This window comes from Benincasa hispida, chromosome 11 (assembly GCF_027475165.1).
Source record: "Benincasa hispida cultivar pf3 chromosome 11, pf3_genome.v1.1, whole genome shotgun sequence".
Taxonomy (NCBI): Eukaryota; Viridiplantae; Streptophyta; class Magnoliopsida; order Cucurbitales; family Cucurbitaceae; genus Benincasa; species Benincasa hispida.
In genome coordinates, this window is record NC_143488.1 from 40,741,543 (window position 1) to 40,762,290 (window position 20,748).

Consider the following 20,748-nt stretch of genomic DNA (forward strand, 5'->3'; position numbering starts at 1 on the left):
TGAGGCCTTACTAAGGGAGATTATGGATGACAAAGAAGACTGTATGTCATTCATATCATTCAAAGAACAATTGCATAACAAAATCCAAGAGGTTAAGATAGCTTCTTCACTGATTGACCAACGTATGGACCATTTGTAGAACGAACTCCAATAAGTGAAGAAGTTCTTGTCGATCTTAGTAACGAGACAAGGACTATCTTTCAATTCATTGAATCAATCTCACTGGTTAGTACATTCAATGGTAGTTACATTAACTTTATTGTACATTGCATAATACTTGTACAGTTGTAGCGTTCGCATAGGTTGATGAATTTTTCCGCGAGAGCCAGCCTCCTCAATAGAATTCTCAATATCTTAAGGCAACATCCTGTGCTCCCTTTCTTGTTAATATTCAGTCGCTTATCGATGTACAAGAGTGACTTTCAAGCCCTTTACAATCTGATCATTCAAAAACTATTGATCCTCAAAACTATGTGGCATCCATACTTATTGCCCCTCAACGTCCACCCCCTCACGAAATAGATTCCCCACATTGTGTACAAACTCTTGCACACTCCAAAGTCCAAACACATGTTGACCCTCAAAACACATCCAATTCTTTTAACAAGAATATTGAAATCCCACCCAAAGTTGAATCATAATCTGAATTCCATATATCCCCCACCCCCGAGGTTAGATCGACACATGACATAGAGCCCTCACTATCAATGCCACCACTATCACCATCAAAAGTCCTATTTATTGTGGACATTTAGCTCTGTTCTGATTTAGAAAAGCACCCCGGTAGCCCAACAAACACCTAGAAGATGGATCCACCCCGTTAACCTCAATACACACCTAGAAGAATGATCCTACCCCATTAGCGTCAACCCACCATTGACAATAACATTACAAGCAGAACCCTCAACTCAAGCAGGAGATGATGTTGTGTCACTCGTTCAGGTTGCACCAAAACCTATACTTGCGCTCCCACGATAGACTGCATGGGTGATAACCAACATGTTAACTGCACATGCTACAAGTATTTCTCGAAGCATGATAACCAACATTTTGATAACAATATACACTCTTCTCCTTTCAATAGTAAGCCAAGACATATTTACAAACACATACGATTAATAAATCTACATATAAATTGATGCATACATTAAAAAAAAATTACATTCTCACAACGAAAATAGGAAGTATAAACATATTGAGAAATGAAAAAAAAATCGCCAAAAGAACTCATATGTGTATAAAACAAAACAAAATGCAGTTGAGCACATAACACATAACACATAAGATTAACAAACAATCCAAAAATCGAAAAAAAATCATGATAGACATGTAAATAAAATGTGAATTTACGTACTGGTTTACGTGAAGAATGATCTGATTTCGAATAACTCAGACTGCATGAGACAAACAATCAAGTGTGAACCCTAATCGGTGCAAGAAAATTAATTAAACATTTGTTTAATAAATATCGTTTCCATTTGGGTTTGCATTTTACTGTTTGAGCTTGAGTTATTGATACTGAATGGCATCCCGTTATGGCACCATGATGCGCACATACAAACTCCTTGCAATGGTATATAGATATTGTTTCCGTTGCTGTTTGCGTTATCGATTCCGATATAGCTCATTCATAAACTGATCTTTTCATTGATTGACATCTTTTAATCATTTCCCGCTAACGCACATTGAGAACCATAATGCCATCGATCCACAAATTAAATAGACGCGTAATTAGGTGAGTAATCACCGAATAGTAACTACTGCATTACATGGCTGCATATGAACGTCACATGTACTTACTTATTTGGATTCAGTCCAGTTTTAACCCAAACACAATTGAAAATGGTAAATATATAGCTTTATGTGATCAGCGAATCACCAGCTATCCATCCATCTTCCTCACTCATACCATGCACCTCTTGAACTATTATTATATATGTACAACTACCATTCTATTAAAAAAAAAAAAAAAAAAAAAAATCAAACCTATCTTCAAAGAAAAAAATGTGGTATGATACAGATAATAGTTTTGACTCATATGAGTATCCATCGACTCCTTAATAGACAAGTTCAAAACCAGAGAGGCTACCAAATTTTGCAACCATATAGGAGTCCTCCATGGATGACTCTCCGTATACAGCTGCACACGAGGGGACTGGAACTTCGGACATGGAGTCCCCCCTATCTATCATTCACTTTTTCTCCAAAAGATGGGAAGCTGCATTCACAGCCAAGTGTGAACAAGTCTTCCCCTCAAGAGGCATCCCAGTGGACAAAAAGAAGAAGACCAAGTCTCGGACAACATTAGTGATCCTCTCCAATGATTCGAAGTAGGGTGTAATTGTCTTCTTCTTTTTTGTTTGTTTTGGAGAACAACCACCCCCGGTGGGAAAAAAATTTTTGAAGAAAAAAAATTGTAAACCTATTTATTTTGAAATGTTAATATATTTTTGTTTGGGCTCCATCAATCTCACTAAGTTCATCAACAAATGAATATGTCAAGTAGTAGTAGTGAACAAATGCATAGAAAATAAGAAGACATTCATCACAAGCATAATAAAATATAACTTTATTGATATAGTTTTCGATTATATAAAACAATAAATCGAAACCCCTAAAGATTTGATCAACGATATCAATCATCTAGAACAATAATCGTTACCGATAAACCTGACCAGTGCAACAATAACTGCTGATGCGTGAGGGAAAAATTTGGAAACTTGGACAAAATTATTAGAAAAAAGGGTGTGGGTCTCATGCAATATTCAAACACAATTCAATTGATCACCCCCTCGTCTTCATTCAAATTACATTACTTTATTACAGTTTTCTAACTATGACCCACTTGTCAGGAAGAATGCACAACGCCGGTACATACTATCAAATGTAATAAAATGGGTCCCACTTTCCAAATTACATTTCATATATTGTGATTCACCTTTCGTAAATATGCCCTTAACGTAGATCTGGCTTGACATGTCATTTATTTGTTCCATAATTGATGGATTTTTGTGTAGACATATGGTTGAAAGTTTATGTCCAAAAGAAAACATTGCTTTTGTTTATTTTTGAATTATTAAGAACTTTAGAAGTTTAAAGTTTAAAGATTAAAATATTATATGCATCAAAGTTGTATAACCAAAATAATATTTGAACTTTTTTTCAAGACATTTGTATGGAATATATTTGATTCTTATTTCAATTCCATAATGAAAATTTTGTATACAATGTTGTAATTAACTTACCTTCTTTTAGTATTGCTTCAAGGTTGAAATTCTATCCCACTGAATTGAAAGAGAATATTACAAAGAAAGTTTAGGGTACCCATGAATGATTCAGCTTTGTAGTGTTTAGTCTTGCTATCATTATTTGCTTTTTTTCTTATAGATAGAGAGAGAGAAAGTGGAAGGTGTGAGTTGGGTGAAGATCCAAGCAGGAATGGGGCCAAGAAGCTTTTCAAGCATGCAAAGATATCATACCATTTGCAATAATTGGGCAACATATCCAAAAGGTCAGCTTAGATTTTTTTTGCATGGTGTCTCATATCTCCTCATTTCTATGGTTTAAGCATTCTGACACATACAAAGTGACATCTTTTAGTTGCCGATTAGGATGTTTGGTGACCTATAATGGGATGAGAATATAATGTATTGTAATCCAAAATCAATGTTTGAATTGAACGTTTTAGGTCCAATTTATAATACAAAACTCATTTTGTGTCGACAGTTTTCAATCTAACCCTCTTTCTCATCGTTTTCATGTTTCACAATCTCATTTCCGTTCTGTCTTAAATTACTCACGTTTTCCAACATTCTTCTGATTTCCAGTAATCCTGATTACATTCCAATCCTCCAAACACTCCTCAACCCCACTTTGTTATTACAAGTTTCCCTTTCCCTACCTTAAAAAGCAAACAAACAAAACAATATAATCACTTTCCTTTTCTCCTTTATCTTGTCCCAAATTTGCCTTATCCCACTCCCCAAAGATACTTCATTCAAACAAACATACATCTGTTGCCAACAAGTTCCCTCCTTTCCTTTCCTTTCCTTTCCTTCCTTTGCCCTTTCACTTTCCCAAGAAACAAACAAACTCATGAGACAATCTGATTCAATTTCATAATGATCAAAGGTTTTTTCTTGCATCATAGAATCCTTGAAATCTTCCCCATCCACTTTGAAGATGAAACTTATCACCATCATTCTTGGTGCAAATGAATTTAAGTTGAGCTCAAGCTATCCATAATTTGATTGATTATAGATTTAGATCACTAATTATTTGGAATCTCAAAAACTTGCTGTTTTGATTTAATCAGTGATGGGATTTAAGTTATTTTTTCCCCCTTGTATAGTACATAATACAATAAGTAAATGAATCCAGAGTACAGCCATTGAATGGTATATGCCTTTAATATTATTGATTAGCTCATGTGATTGTTCTGGATTATGTAGTGAACATACCACACGCCCAATGGCTGTCATGATTCATTAAAGTTGTGGGTTCAGAAATTTGTGTTTAATATGTAAGCAAAATGCATTATTAGAAGTACTATAAATGTCAATTTTGTTGCAGCCTTATGAACTAGTAGCCATGTGCTTTTTGTTATGAAATCGAAGTTGTAAATATATATTTATAATGTATGAAAAGAGTACTGATTTTGATGAAAATTAAAGAAGAATATTTTGGGTTTAAGGCTCCCAATTGATCTGAGATTATTGTTACCTTGTCTCCCATGAATTTGCCTCATTTTCACTGATTTTGCAGTGCCAGACAATGAGCAATTAGTACTATTAGTAGATGTGATTCCCCTTGAAATATGGGATTCAATTAATTTCAGCACTACATGGAGGAGTTACATACCCAACTTTTTTCATAAATTCTGATCTTTTGTGATATCAATTATTCATGTTAATATATAGCAATCAAAATGGACATGCCATTCTTTTGATATGCATTTACAAGTTTAGAATTAAGTAAACAAGGGTAACAACCTATTGAATCATGTTTTGGAAGAACATAAATTTAGGCTATATGTTTACCGATTCGTAATGAAAATTGGTATAATTGTAATGGAATTCTATTGATAAATCAATTGTAAATGGCTACAATCACAAACGTAATTGGATTGCTTTTGACCACATTTAGTTATAATTATGAATTTGTCACATTTACTGTTACCATTTACTGTCAAACAGTAACGGTAATAGTAAACATGATAGTAAATATAACAAATTCATAATTTTCATTTTGTAACAGGTAATAATACGTTATCAACATATTATTTAAATACAATTGTATTAAACACCTTATGCTCGTCAATCAATTTGTGTTTTTATTACAAATTTGGAAGTGGACTCCAAATGTGAATACGGGTACGAAACATAAGTAAACAACACCAAACGTAATCAAATAGAGTCCATTTTTCATATTATCATTGATTTATTACATTTTTCCTAGGATAAACGTGACCGAAGTCCATGAATGATGGTTTATTATTTTGATATAAGATTTGTTGTAGTAGCTTGGAAGGAAGTCTCCCAGATATCTAAGTCAGAGATCTATGTTTTATGACAGTTGAACTATACGGTCACATGTAGCTTATTAGGATATATGAGATTATAATATTGAGATATTCTCAAGAATATCCCAAGGGTTGATATAATACACATGATATGTCCTTTTTTGTTTTGGTAACCCTAATTAAGCCGTTGACTCTCTTAAAAGCAAAGAAGTTGAAACAAAATCTCATCTTTCTTTTTTTTTTTTTCAGTTTGAAGAGCAAGAGAGAGAAAGAGGCTGAACAGTAGAGGAATCTTTTAATTTAGAGTTCAATATATATATAATATATATAATATATATATTATATAGATAACAATGTTAATGTTGGCACAGTCAGCACCATGTGCTTAACCTTTAAAGTCTTTTGGGCTCCTCAATCACTTACCTATATTACTAACTGACGTCTTTCCTTTCAATTCCCTTTCTTTTTTTAATTTTATATTTGAATAAAATACTCTCTTTCTCAGAGATGATTAACAAGTAAAAGTTATTAAAAAAGATTAGACACTTGTTTTAGTTTTTTTCTTTTTCTTTTACAAGATACAAGTTTTTTTCGTTCTGTGACAATATGTGAAGTGGGAAAATTGAATATATGACTTTAAAATTGATAGTCTATGTACTATTTCAATTAAACTATGCTTAGTTTGACTTTAAAAATATGATTTTAGAGAATGAATTCAACAAACTCACTGATACAATAGTAACTATATGAACGGAGGTAGAAGTAGCTATCATTAAATGAATGTTACATCATGTGTGAGTGGAAATAGTTGATTTAGATCGAGACATATATCCAATTATTAGACGTGATTGAGTAAAAATTATATATTTGAAGAGTTTAAGTCTTGTTTGATAATCATTTGGTTGTTGGTTTTTAGTTTTAGAAAATTGTCTATAAATATTTCTTCCACCTTTAAATTTAAAACTAGAAAAGAAAAGTAATTTTTAGAAGCATAAGTTTGTTTTTAGAATTTGTTAAGAAATTCAACTCATTTATTTGTGAAAAATGAAAATCATTGTAGAAAAATTGTGAAGATATGGATTTAATTTTCAAAAACCAAATAGTTACCAATCAGGATCTTAATAATCTCACTCTTCTCTCTCTATTTACATAAGGTTACCGTTTGAGTGTGATGCACAACCACATAGTACGCTGTTTAAAGTTCTAAATGAATGGTTATGCATTGCAAATTAAATCAAAATGAAAGTTAACATGAAACAAATATATCAATATTGTGTCTGCTCCAAAGAGAAAAGATAATCTTTAACATAAATTTTGCATGTTGCACCAAGTTATAGTTTTTACTTTTTATTTTTTAATATAACAAATATGAGAATATGAAAATTTGAATCTCTTTTAACTTGAGAAATAGTATATATCAATTATTAAACGCTGATTTATCCTCATATGATATTTGTAAATACATATAACTCTCCTAATTACTAAACTATTCATAGACTAAACAATATCACATTAAACAACTCAGCATTAGATAATTAAACATATAAACTATGATGATGTGGATGAAGAATGAGAATCACCATATTTGGTTAAATTCAAGAAAATAGTCATCTTCTTACTTATGTCTGCCATGTGTTGCATTATCATATTGCACAATGTGGCTTCAAATTTTCCTTTTCCTTTTCTTTTCTTGGGAAAGATAACAAACAAGAACAATTGAGAATGTGCACAAATCTTCACCCCCCCCAAAAAAAAAACAAATTCTCAATCATTTTTCCAACTCTTTTCACTATATAGAGAGGGGAAAAGGAAATAAAGAGAAAGAAAGGATTTTGTTGCAAAAAGACAATGAATTAAGCAACCCCAAGCTAAAGGGAAAAGAAATGAAAGATTGTTGAAATGCCTCAATATTAGTATTACCTCAAAAACTAAATAATGCATATAACAAGATGTGTACTGGCAGCATATATTTTATTACCACAGCTTAGTTGAAACAATATTGATGTCCTTTCCTTTGTTCTCTATTGGTTTCTAAAATTGAAATTTTTTTCCTTTTTTAACCACTCTCTGCTCTCCAGTCTTCAACAATTTCTTAACAAGTTAAATACCCTTCCTTGGAAAAATGGTCATTTTAGGAGAGATCTTGTTTGTTTTCTTATGGGTTTTGAGTTTTTATTGCTTGGCTTCTCTTGAAAGTTATCATCTTTTTCAAAAGAGCTTTTGGTTTTGTGGCTAAGAAAAAAGCACTGTTTACATTGGCATTTGTAAATCACAAATTGCCATTTTAGTAGCTTTGGTTTACTTTATATTGGGTTCTGTTGTGATTTACACGGAGAGTGGCTTATGGGGTGGTTGTCTTCTTGTTTCCCATTTGATTAGGAACCAATTTTTTCATGTGGGTTTATTGAGTTACAGACTATACATAATTAAAAATTTGATCTTTGATGATTCTTGACCAAATATTTTAAGCTAGATTTTTCCATATGATATATATAATCTGGTAGATTCCTTGGATTTTCAGCGCAATTTTTATACAGATTTGGTTGTTGGGTAGTTGATGTTTGATTCATCGATACTGTTAAATCACATCTCTTTTTATGATCTTGCTCATATTCTTTTCTCTCATACTTTTAGCAAAATAAAAAAGAGAAGATACTTGTTGTCTACCGTTTTGGTGGTTTAATTTAACTGATACCAAGATGCTGTTTTATGGGTTGTAGTAGTATAGTAGTACCTTTCAAACTTGAAAGTTGAAAGAAACCCCATTAGAACAATATATATATATATTATTAGATCATTTGAAGTAATAGCATAGAACAGCATATGTTGGGTTTTGCAAATTGAAAGCTTTTAAAAAAGGGGGAAGGGGATTTAAAAAGAGGAGAAAGCACAGAGACAGAGCAATCAGAAAATGAAATGAAAAAGAAGAGAGGGGTATTGTGTGATGTAGAATCAGATTTGCCAAATTTTTTAAGTGTTTTGAAGTCTGTTGGCTATGTCTCCAGAGCTGACTTGCTGACCCGGGCTCCGTGGGCTTTGCCGCCGACCAAGGAAACAGCCATTTTCTTAAACCCTCTTCCCATTTAAAACAATCCTTTTTCTTCTTAAAAAATTTCACAAACCCCATCTCTCATTTCCCTTTCTTTCTCTTTTAATCTCTCTCTATCACTAAGCTTTTGCCTTTTGCCTTGGTTTTTGTTAAGATTCCATCACACCCCACAACCATATATTCATCCCCTTCTTTCAAATCCTCTTTTTTCTCTTCAGAAATTTGGTTAAATTCAGAGATTTGGTCCCCCACTCTGTCTTTTTCTTTTGTGGTTTTCTGCATGGTTCTTCATTGGGGGTCTTGCTGCTTGTTTGTTGACGTTTTGAGCTCATTTTTGGTGTAATTTGTTGTTTGAGTATTGAGGAAGAGCTCATTTTTTTGGGGGGTGATTGAGGAAACTTGAAGCTTATTTCTTGGTTGTCAAGATGAAGTTCATGAAACTTGGATCAAAACCTGATTGTTTTCAGAGTGATGGGACCAATGTTAGGTGAGAGATCTCTTCTGCCTTCTTCATTTACTTTTCTATATCTGATTCTCATTTTTGTCATATTTTGTTTTTCTTTTTTGGCTTCTTGCATTTCAAGTTATGGCACTTTTTTTGCAATGATATTTCACTTTGCTTCCATTTTACTGTTTTACACTGTGAACTACTCCCACTTCTAAGGTTTTTGCACTCTTCCACCCCCCCCCCCCCCGCCGGAAACCGCCGCTGACCGGCGGTGAGTTGGGGGATCATCAACTTAACAATCTTCTTTGTTCAACTAACTATATTGCTGTTTTTCAAAGAAATGGTCAAGTGGGGGAAAGGGGTCAATATTGAAGCTTTGGTTATCATTCACTTTATTTTCTTTCTCAGAATAACTGGCAAAAGTTTTTTCAAGTTCATTTCCTTTTACTCCTTTCTATGATGATTAATTGGTTAAAATTTTCACTTTGGCTCTCCCACTGACTTGGTTCATGATTTGGGGCTCCTGGTTCTTTTTTTTTTTTTTTTTTTTTTTTTTTTTTTTTTTTTTTTTTTTTTTTTTGAATAGATGGATTTGAGTTCTCCTTTGCTTTGATTGTGTGACAAGCCTAAGTGCTTCTTGCTTTTCTAATGTGTCACTGTCATCAAATCCAAATTAATATATGTATCTCTGCTTTCCCTTTCCCTTGCTCTCACTGGCTTTCATTTAGATGTAAACCTTTTCTTGATTCATCAGGAAGGTTCAGAAGATATGGAAGTTATTTAATATTTCTTTTCCCATTTATTTCAAACTAAATTAAAATAATATAATAAAAAGTAACCATCACAGGAGCAAGTATGGAGGCAATATGAGCATGAGAATGATTATTCTATGTAACATGGTTCAATGTTGCAGAGTTAAGTATCGATTCGTAGGGTCTTCAGAAAGATATGAATATCTTAGGAAAACGAACACTGCAAATAAGCTAAAATCTTTGATGTTTGTTAGGATAAAGCTAATATATTAAACATAGCCAAATGATCAAATACTAACTTTTTTCTGACTTAAATAAGAAATACTATTATGAGAATGTAACAACTCTCTGATCATTCTCATGTAAAAGTGATAAGCTCTAGAGCAGTTATCTCTTTCGGAACCCGGTTAAAACTGTTCATGGATTATAGTGATGCTTTTCGACTGCTCCATTGGATTATACATGCACTGGAAAGAGAACATGGAGAATTGAGATTACAGCTTATGTTGAAACTGAGAGAGCTACATATCTCATCAATGCTCAAACGTTATTACATGTACAAGTTTTGAAGTAGAATTAGAAATTTTCTTACACAACTATGCAGCTATTGCCTACGATTCTTTGGGGAAGGGATCGCATCATATGTGATGGAATTAAGTTCGCAAAATTTTGAATTCGCTCAAACGACCAGACATTAGAGAGATGCTTTGAAAAAGAACCATGAGCAAAATAGCATATATCTTTTCTGTGCTTCGGAAGAGTTCGAGAACATGAATATAGCAGTATTGAGATTCCACATTTTCACAAAGATGGTACTGAATGATCTTTTAATTTAAGAATCGCCTTTTTATCTCTGTCTGTTATGGGAACAATAAGAATCTTGTCACAATGGAATGCTGAATAATGGTTGTGCATGTTCTTTGGTACAATTGTCCAGATACAGCTCTCACTTCTTTTTAAAGCCTTAATGCATGAGAATTTTCTGTAGTTGATGTTCACTCTGATGTATAGTAGTTACTTCTTTCGGATGAAATTTACTGCAACTGTTATTAGTAAGTATTTAGAGCTTAAACAAAATGCGCCTGCTGTACTAAGAATTTAGAATTACCATTTGCATCTTATATTGTAGAAATGAGAGTTAATAGGGAAGTGAGATTCAAAGGAAACAATCAGACAACTTTCTCATTATTTTAAAAGAATTCACATTTATGTTGCAGGTATGTTGTAAGTGAATTGGCAACAGACATCACTGTTATCGTTGGGGATGTCAAGTTTTACCTCCACAAGGTCTGTCGATCGTTAACCTTCTTCATTCTTATTGTGTGGAATTTTATGTTGGAATTCAGTATAAATATAAATATAGTTCTGACTTGTATGTGCTACTGAAAGAAGTGCTTGAAGCAAGATCTTGGAATCAAATAATCTTTCTCGTTGCATTGACAGCTTAATTGGATCACTCCTATACGAAAGCAAACACCCAAAAGTTTGGCAGGCTAACATCTTATATGACAAATTATAATGATAATGATTATCTTTATGTGCAAACCAAAACTGGTATATGCGAAATGTTCAGTGCTAGTCCAGTAACAGAAACGAGGCACAATAATCTTTACTTAGTTTAACTACATTCTCTTTTGAAAGCTGGCTGCTTTTATGCATCTTGACATCTATGATACTGCATAGTTATTCCTTGCATATGGTTGGTTGTACTGATAAATTGGTAGTACCTGCTTTTTTGCAGTTTCCCCTTCTGTCAAAGAGCGCTCACTTGCAGAAGTTGGTCACTACTGCCTCTGGGGAGCAGAATGATGAAATATACATACCAGAGATCCCAGGTGGTTCTGCGGCATTTGAGATATGTGCCAAATTCTGTTACGGCATGACCGTTACTCTTAATGCCTATAATGTAGTTGCAGCCCGTTGTGCTGCTGAATACCTAGGAATGCATGAGACAATTGAAAAGGGAAACCTCACCTACAAAATCGACGTTTTCCTTAGTTCAAGCATCTTTCGTAGCTGGAAGGATTCAATCATCGTTCTTCAGTCTACAAAGGCATTAATGCCATTATCTGAGGAACTGAAATTAGTAAGCAATTGCTTAGAATCTATTGCTGTGAAGGCCTCTGCTGATATTTCTAAAGTGGACTGGTCTTACACATATAACCGTAAGAAACTACCTGAGGAAAACGGGAACAATCCCAACTGGAATGGCGTCAGGAATCGTAGTGTGCCGAAAGACTGGTGGGTTGAGGATCTTTGTGAGCTAGAAATTGATGTATATAAGCGTGTTATAGTGAGTATAAAAAACAAAGGAATAGTCCCGAATGACGTGATTGGAGAAGCCTTGAAGGCTTATGCTTACCGTTATCTTCCAGGCTTTAGCAAAGGTGTGCTTCAATGTGGGGATCCACTGAAGTATCAGTCAGCAGTGTCGACAATTGTCTGGCTGTTACCTGCCGAGAAAGGCAGTGTTTCTAGTAGTTTCTTGTCCAAATTGCTGAAGGCTTCCATTTTCCTAGCTTCTGGAGACGAGACCAAAGAAGAGCTCGTTCGACGAATGGGACAGCAGCTAGAGGAGGCTACAGTGATCGATCTTTTGCTGCGAGCACCGGAAGGTGAAGCTACAACTTATGATGTTCATGCTGTACAGAAAATGGTGGAGGTGTTTCTGTTGCAAGATCATAATAGTGAAATCGAGTCACTTGAAGAGGGAAATGAGCTTCAGGAGCCAAGAGGGCCAGGGATTTTATCAGATGCGACTAAGTTGATGGTGGCAAAATTGATCGATGGTTATCTTGCTGAAATTGCAAAGGATCCCAACCTACCATCAGTAAAGTTCATTGATCTTGCAGAAATGGTATCTGGCATCGCTCGGCCTTCACATGACGGGCTCTATCGAGCCATAGACATGTATCTGAAGGTACCAGTTCCTTAACTGAGCCTGAAATTGTTCGTAGTTTTCACCGTTATAGTCGTAGGCACATGATAAGTTATGTTTATTTTTCCAACCTACTTGTCTTTCCCTCTCGCTCAAACCATATATCAATTAGCATTGTTGGACTTGATTTGCAGGAACATCCAGGGATCGGCAAGAGTGATAAGAAGAGAATCTGCAAACTGATAGACTGCAAGAGACTATCTGCCGATGCGTGCATTCATGCTGTACAAAATGAACGGCTCCCTCTACGTATGGTTGTGCAGGTATTATTTTTCGAGCAAGTCAGGGCCTCGGCATCATCAGGCAGCAGCACTCCCGACCTACCTAAAGGCATCAAGGATCTAACAAGTGGGTCTCACAGCAGCTCAAGATCAGCCACAACGAACCCCGAGGAAGATTGGGATGCCGTCGCCATGGCAGAGGAGCTCAAGGCTCTCAAAGGGGAGCTAGCTTCCTTGAGGCTTGCTAATGGTAGAGGAAGTAGTGAGAGGAATGGAGATGGTAAAAATGGAATTGACAAAGCAGCTCTTAGTAAAATGAAAGGAATGCTCAAGTCAAAGAAGCTTTTCACAAAGCTATGGTCAAGCAAAGGAGGAGGATATGGTGAAAACAGCGGCTCGGATTCATCGGAGAGCCTTGGTTCTGCTAATCAGGAGGAAGCTAAGTCAACACCTTCCAGAAACAGAAGGCATTCGGTTTCTTAGAGGTTTCCATTTTGGTGGTTAAGATGAAAAGAGTGTTTTGAGATGGGTAACCCAAGAGTGGCTAAAATGAGCAAGAATGAAGTATATATAGGTTAAGAGTCTGTAGTGTATATCAGTTATTGCAAACATTACTATTTAAGGGCAGTCCCCCACCAAACAAAAACAAAAGCAAAAACAAAAACAAAAACAAAACAAAAAAAGAAAAAAGAAAAAAGAAAAAATATATTTAAAAGATGAAACCTTTTTTCTTGTATGGGGGTTATTTAAGTGAACAGAGATTTGTTTACATGGTGAAATCCCATCAAAGATGGATGAGAATCATTCTGTAACATTGTTCAGGTGGAATCAAATAAAGATTGTCTTTGCTTTTGAGAGCATTTTGAATTAGCCTATTGCCCATCTTGTCTCCCAAAAATGGTCATAGGTTAGGTTTATTGGGTGCAAAGAATTTATTCATAATTCTAAGCTTTTGTTCATTGCTGTTAAACGAAAAGGAAAAGAAAGTCTTTGATTGGAAGAATCAGAAAAATGTCCATTGAGATGCTAAGTTTTTGTCCATGCTATATAAACTTTTCGTCCAACAATTGTAAAGATGAAAATTGAATCATCAATATTTAAAATGATAAGTGATTTTATCCATAAGTTATGTTCAAATTAACTTGTTAAATAATGGATAAAGTGGAATGACAAAAATAGAAATACGTCTATGAAATTTATTATTTGTGAATGTTAGGCCTATTATTATTTACATGAATGTCTTATAGATAGTAAAGTAGTTCCAAAGAGCCTTTGCAAATTCATCTCTTTCACACATTGTTAATGTTTCTCACATAAGTCTTGTTTTAGCCAAGTCAATACAATGTCAATCATGATTCCTCCATCTATTTCTTTACTTCAACCCTTTGAAATTCATTGAAATTCTTTAAAATAGTAAAAAAAAAAAAAAATCTAGTTTCTCTAATATAATATCTGTTCTTAGCCACGATAATAATTCAATATAACCCCAAACCCAGAAACCAAAATGACACTTTTAGCTATTAAAATAATAATAGGATAATTACAAACTACATCTTATATTTAGTTTAATTAAGAAATCACATTTAATTAACTAAACTCGCAATCACCCTATGATCTCAAAATTTACAAATCACATCCTTTTGTACCTAAAATAAGCCCCATTCCAAATATAGTTGATAAATAAATTTTAATAGAATGTTTACAAAATGTATAGAGAAGCGTTTGAAACCATTTTAAAAACACATGACTAACAAAATAGGTAAATCAAAAGGATGAAAATTCGCAACCATTGAAAGGGAAACAAATACCTTATAACTTAAACCCAATTACTTCATAAATTTCTAAATTCTAAACTGCTAAACAATATGGATCAAAATTCAAATATGCACCCATATGAGGCATCAAATATCAAACATACTTAAGAACTGAAAAACAATAGAAGGAATATATGCCAAAACAATCTCAATAAGCTCAATTAAGAAACCTTAAATATGGTAGTTCAGAACGAAGTGTCAAAATCGTCTTCTAACAATCATTTCATAGTCCATACTGAGTAAACAAGAGAAAAAACTAGGAAAATCTTCTTCAATATAAATTCAACTCCATCCAGAGATAATTAGCTTCTCAGCGGTACTGCACAAATGGGAAAAAGTTTCAAAGTTTAGGGAATGCAGAAGATAAATGTGTGTCACATCAAATAATCATAGATATCGCACAATTAACTTGCCTTAATGAAACCAATTTCCTTGGCGTTGCTACGGAAGCATTGTCTGCAACACATAAGTCCATACTTCCTGATCAACCCATGGGGATTTCCGCACACACGACTGAGAAAGAGGATTGAAAGAAAGAAATTATTCAAATTCAGCTTTCTCAAAAGTCATTGACACTATAGAAAACATTAACCGCTAATGTCCGTTTGATAACTACTTCAGTTTTGGTTTTTGGTTCTTGAAAATTAAGTCTATTTCCTCCTCGTTTTCTATCTTTCTTAATTAGGATGGTTGAATTCTTAGCCAAATTCCAAAAACAAAAACAAATTTTTAAAAGACTTTTTTTGTTTCAAAAATTGGCTTGATTTTTTAAATCATTTGTAAAATGCAGATAACAAACAAAGGAAGAAATTAAGAAATAGAAGTAGTGTCTATAGGCTTTATTTAAAAAAACAAAAAACCAAAAATCAAATAATTATCAAACGGGGCCTAAGATATCTATTAAGGATAATTATGTGTTCCGTCACTCATGACTAGACTAGTTAACTCCTGGGTAATTGACAAAAATTGATCTAAACTTAATGGAGTTATAGCCCTTAAGGTTTCATCCCACACACCTATAACAAAAGTTCTTTTTTCCTGTATATATACATTAATTTTACTAATACTACAAGCATTAAGGAAACGGTTCATCCATAGACTTAGGAATCCAAATAACTCAACCAAGCAAAGAACAATCATTTGGATTAAAGAAGGATAGGATGATAAAATACGTATAAAGAAGTATAAAATCGTAGAAAACAAGATCTCATACATCAAAGAATATCAGTTATAACTTTTCGCCCGAAAACTATACTTTAAACAAATCTATGACATGATCACTACGTAAATCCCGGTTCAAATTAAAATTCTTCTGCAATTATAATGACATTTGCAACGCGGTGACAGAAACCCCATAAATCAACAGAAATTTTAAGCATCACAAGATCTCATCCAAGTTGGGAAAACGTTTAGGACGACAGCCGAAACTTAAAGCCATGTTGAAGTATATAAAATAGAGCTGAATCTTAGGCATCTGATTATCTATCCAAACAAGAAAAGTAACACATAATAAACACATCCTCAATCGCACATTATTCTTCAGGTTCCATTACATTACAAACCACACAAGGAAACATAATTAAATATTAGATACTCATTAGATGAACTCCCAACTCGTTCAAACAGAAAACGGAACTAGGGTTCCGAAGGAATGAGAAGATATTTGCTTACCAAGTGCGAGAACCAGGGCCATAGTTCTTAGGATGAGAGTTCCAGACGTTGGAGTGCCCCATGATTGTGAGGTATTGAGATGCTTCGGAATCACAATGGTGAAGCAGAAAATTTTGCGAGGAAGAAGAAGACGGCAGAAAGGATTGATTTTATATGAGAGATAAACCCTAATGGTTTGTGGTGATTTTACGACTTTAGCCACTTTATAAACTCACCCGACCCGGTTGGGGAGGGGGTTTGATGGTCCGGTCCATTTTATTTTTCACTCCCTCCAAAAATAATTAGGAAAAATATACATTTTCCGTCAATAAACATAAACATTTTATTTAGTTTTTAAATTTCAAAATATTAATTATTTAGTAAAAATATTTATTTTTATTTTTCCGACCTCCAAAGAGTCTATTGAAACTTGTCGTAAAGGATCTATATTTAAAAGTGGAATTGAGAGAGCGAAGAGAAACTTTTCACAATAAAATTGTCTCTCTTTTTTTTTATTATATGCTCAAATTATTGTTATCATCCCCTATGAATAATCCCCATGAAATTATAGGGTGAGTTTTGTGGGTACTAAAAATAAATAGAATGTAGGAATATTTCTTCCTAATTTTTACCCATAATTTCTTAATTTAACTTTCCTTTAGTTTCTAGGTTTCAAAGTTTAATTTCTACTTGGTTTATACGTTTTAAAATGTTGCTTTTTTACGGTTGAGTTTTGAGTTTGTTTTCATCTACTTCCTAAACTTCAATATATTACATTTTAACTCCAAATTTTCACAAACACTTATTTTGAAGGGAAAATTTTAAAATTACATTGGAGAAGAGGTGAGATACCAGTTACTAGTCTACTGTACATATCAGTTTAAATTCCATGTCCCTCTGTTTTGATTTACTTCCCTCTCTCGTACATATCAATTACTAGTCTACCGCTTTCAAAATTACATTGGAGAAGAGGTGAGATACTTCGTTCGACAAAGACATGTACGAGTCTATTTGAAATGACTTTTTAAGGACGCTTAACGTACTAAGTTTAGGTATTAAATATCAAGTTGTTTAGTTTAGGAAGTTAACTAATCTAGAGTGCATAGTTGTTTAGACTAAAGTTATTTGTATGTTGGCTTTTTCTTTTCATTTTTCTTTATTTTTATTTTTATTTTTATTTTATTCTATCTTTTTATAAATGCTATACAATTAGAGCTATATTCAATCAATTTTTTCTAAAATAACAAAATTGATTATGATTTTTTCTACTTTATTTGTTGTACCTTTTGATTTTTAATTTCACTCAAAGTTGATTTGGAATTGAATATGAATATAACCAATTTTCTTAATTGAGCTGACAAGATAAATAGCAAATTTTAAGATTTCGTTTGAAAAAATTAAAAAAAAAAATAATCGTAAAAATAGCAAAACAATTTTTAAAATAAAAAAATACTAATTAGAAAATATCCAAACTAACCTTACACACTAAAATTGATAAAATTAAACATTACAAACTAAAACAAAATAATATTAATACTCACCTAAATACTGCTGGTCAATTACTCTTACAACCACACAACAACAATGGTATATAGTAAATAGCAGCGAAAAAGATATCAAGAAAAAAGAGAAAGTGAGAAGAAGATCCATGACACTTATCTATACTGCCTTCCACCATAGAGGCGGTATCAACATAAACGACAGTGTGAGGCCATGGATGAGTGTGGCAAAATGGCTCGTGGTAGAATGCAGTTGAGTGGAATGGCACAAACGGTGGCGTTGGTCTTCGCGCGTGAAGAAGCTCACGAAGGAAGAGAAATTTCCTTTTTTAAAAGTTATTTTGAATTACAAAATCTTAATTATATTTAATTAAATATATATATATATATATATATATATTTATTTATTTATTTATTGGGGCTGTAACCTAAAACTTAAGGTTTTTTTTAATGTTATTTTAAGGGAAATTCTTATGAATAGAAAAATCCCAAAAATATTTACATCTTATAGCAAAAAATTCCAAAAATGTTTGTTTGTACTTTTGAAATTTTTTGTTATAAAGCGCAAATATTTTTAAGTATTTTTATATTTAAAAAGATCCCTTATTTTGACTCAACTTATATATTTTTGCGTGACTCTCCACTTATACATGTATTTATATCTTGGTTATTAATAAAGCTCTACACTTACAAAGTATTTAATATTCTAGACATACCAACAAACTCAGAGCAAATCAAGTCTTATCAAAATGTCAGCTAAAATAGTTACTAAATATGAAATATGTACAATTGAATATAATAACATATACAAAACAATTTAAGTCTTCAAAAATAATATATATATATATATAGTTAATTTAGAATATGTATAAAATAATGGAAAACAAATTCAAACATTTGAATAAATTTTAAATTTGATTACCAAAATATCAAACCATGAACAAAGAAAGGCACGATTGGTTAGACTTGACTGAAACTCATTCAAAAACAATACCCCGCTCCTTTTGTCTCGTATTATGTGCAAATAGCATTTGGGATCGGATGCCAGAATATTGGGTTATATGTCATAAAACTCGCAGTTGATAGAATTAAACATTTTCTATTATCAATAAAAAATTTATTCAACATTTCTTCAATAAAGTTGTTATTGAATTTGTAAATTGCACTTCTAAAGACTAAATCCAATAAACTAAGATCCATGGCTATTATATGAATACTTGAACTTTATGTGGAGACATAAAAATGGATCAAGTTCGAGTAAATAGCCAACATGATCTATAGTATATGAATAAGGTTAGGTATCTTATTATGGTAACACTATCGGATATGGCTCACTCTGTAGTTATTACAATTTGTTGTAAGGTGCTACAAAAAAAGTGATTCTGATTCGTTCATGTATTGACATGGGGAATGGGAGCGTTCTATGCAATGAGTTTGCATAAGATCGGACCAAGGAATAAGTTACACTTACTTTATAACGTTGTTTACTGTTTAAGACTGACTATTTCGCTCAGATGACCTAGGTAACTTGATCTCAATCTTAAGCTAACTATGAACTTCTGATTATTTGGGATTATCCTTAGATTTTCATAGGTGAGGGTTGGCTCAACAACGTCGGCTCAATAAGCCTCCCATTTCAGGGATATGACTGGGTAGATTTTCATAAGTGAGTGTTGAATCCAAGTCTTGAACAAGAGGCCCCACCCTTTCATTAGCCCAAGAGGGATCCGGTTTAGTGATTGAATCACAAACCAATTGTTCTTTAGATGATCAGTTGAACTTAAGAAGCAAGACGTAATTTCGGGGATAAAACAACATTTGACCGAACCGTTATTACGAACAACCCGTGAAGGGTCAACTTACTGATTATAGTTAAATCAGTGAGGAGAGTGAAACTATCACGCTATAGTGATGCGATTCGATAGTTGATGAATATTGATTAATTCGGTCTAAAGAGTTTTAGCCAATTAATCCCAAATCATTGGAGCTCATGATCTGTAGGTCCATAAGGTCTCTCTACTAGCTCGTAAAACATGAACACCTTGAATTAGTAAATTGAATGAATTTGGAACGATATCAATTCGAAGTGTTCAAATTGAATTTCAATATGAAATGTTCAAATTGATTTTAGGGCTTGAATTTAAATAGTTTAAATTCAAATTAGGGTTGTATAATTATATTTGATATACTTAATTAACATTTAGTTTATCAAAATTAAACGAAATTTGAGAGTTTATAATATTTAAATATTGATTTAAATATTAATTACATGAATAGGATTCATATTTAACATTAGGTGTGTGATTAATTTAATATTTGATGTTAATTATTATTTAATTAATTAATTAAAATCAAATTATTTTTCAAATTTAATTCAATTGGAGAAATTGAATTTTGAAATTTTAATTTAAATTAATTTTGAATTAATTCAAATTCAAATTCAAATTGAATTTGAGAAATGGAATTTCATGTTAGGGGAAAAATCCAAAAAATCATTAAAAAAAAAAAAAAAAAGGTATTTCTTCACTATTAAACCACCTATTCCACTTCATGTTGTCCAATTGAGGCGACATTAGCAATCTCCAGTAATGGTTGCATGAAGAAGTATGATAAAACTCTAAATTTGATCAAAGAAGAGGTGAGAGAGAACTAGAATTTTGTTTTGTTTTGTTGTTCTCCTTCACCTGAAAACTTATCTCTTTCTCTTCACAAATTCAGCTCAATTATGAGTTCCACCACTCAAATTCAAGGTTGAGAATAGTATAGAAGATCTCTTGATGGTTCATTGAAGTTTTAGAGTTGAGAAATAGTGAGGAGCAGCTTGGATTTGAGGAATTCTTCAAAGGCATGTATTAA

At 32.9% G+C, this 20,748-nt stretch overlaps 2 protein-coding genes across 3 annotated transcripts; one reads left to right on the plus strand and one right to left on the minus strand.

Annotated features, from left to right (window-relative positions):
* Positions 1 to 7,694: 7,694 nt before the first annotated feature.
* NPY2 (Phototropic-responsive NPH3 family protein) lies at positions 7,695 to 13,799 on the plus strand. 2 transcript variants are annotated; one of them, XM_039050434.2, is made up of 5 exons: positions 7,839 to 9,057; positions 10,375 to 10,582; positions 10,988 to 11,057; positions 11,512 to 12,690; positions 12,843 to 13,799. In XM_039050434.2, exons 4-5 carry the CDS (start codon positions 11,650 to 11,652, stop codon positions 13,410 to 13,412), a joined length of 1,611 nt encoding a protein of 536 aa, XP_038906362.2. In that variant the 5' UTR covers positions 7,839 to 9,057; positions 10,375 to 10,582; positions 10,988 to 11,057; positions 11,512 to 11,649; the 3' UTR covers positions 13,413 to 13,799. The 2 variants fall into 2 exon arrangements, with proteins under 2 accessions (XP_038906360.2, XP_038906362.2); XM_039050432.2 differs by lacking the exon at positions 10,375 to 10,582 and having other exon boundaries at positions 7,695 to 9,057.
* Positions 13,800 to 14,876: 1,077 nt separating this feature from the next.
* LOC120091376 (small ribosomal subunit protein uS14z/uS14y/uS14x) lies at positions 14,877 to 16,525 on the minus strand. The gene is made up of 3 exons (XM_039049378.2): positions 16,415 to 16,525; positions 15,157 to 15,256; positions 14,877 to 15,062 (listed from the first exon to the last, which is right to left on the minus strand). The coding sequence occupies exons 1-3, from the start codon at positions 16,474 to 16,476 to the stop codon at positions 15,054 to 15,056; spliced, it is 171 nt and encodes a 56-aa protein (XP_038905306.1). The 5' UTR covers positions 16,477 to 16,525; the 3' UTR covers positions 14,877 to 15,053.
* Between the last annotated feature and the right edge of the window lie 4,223 nt (positions 16,526 to 20,748).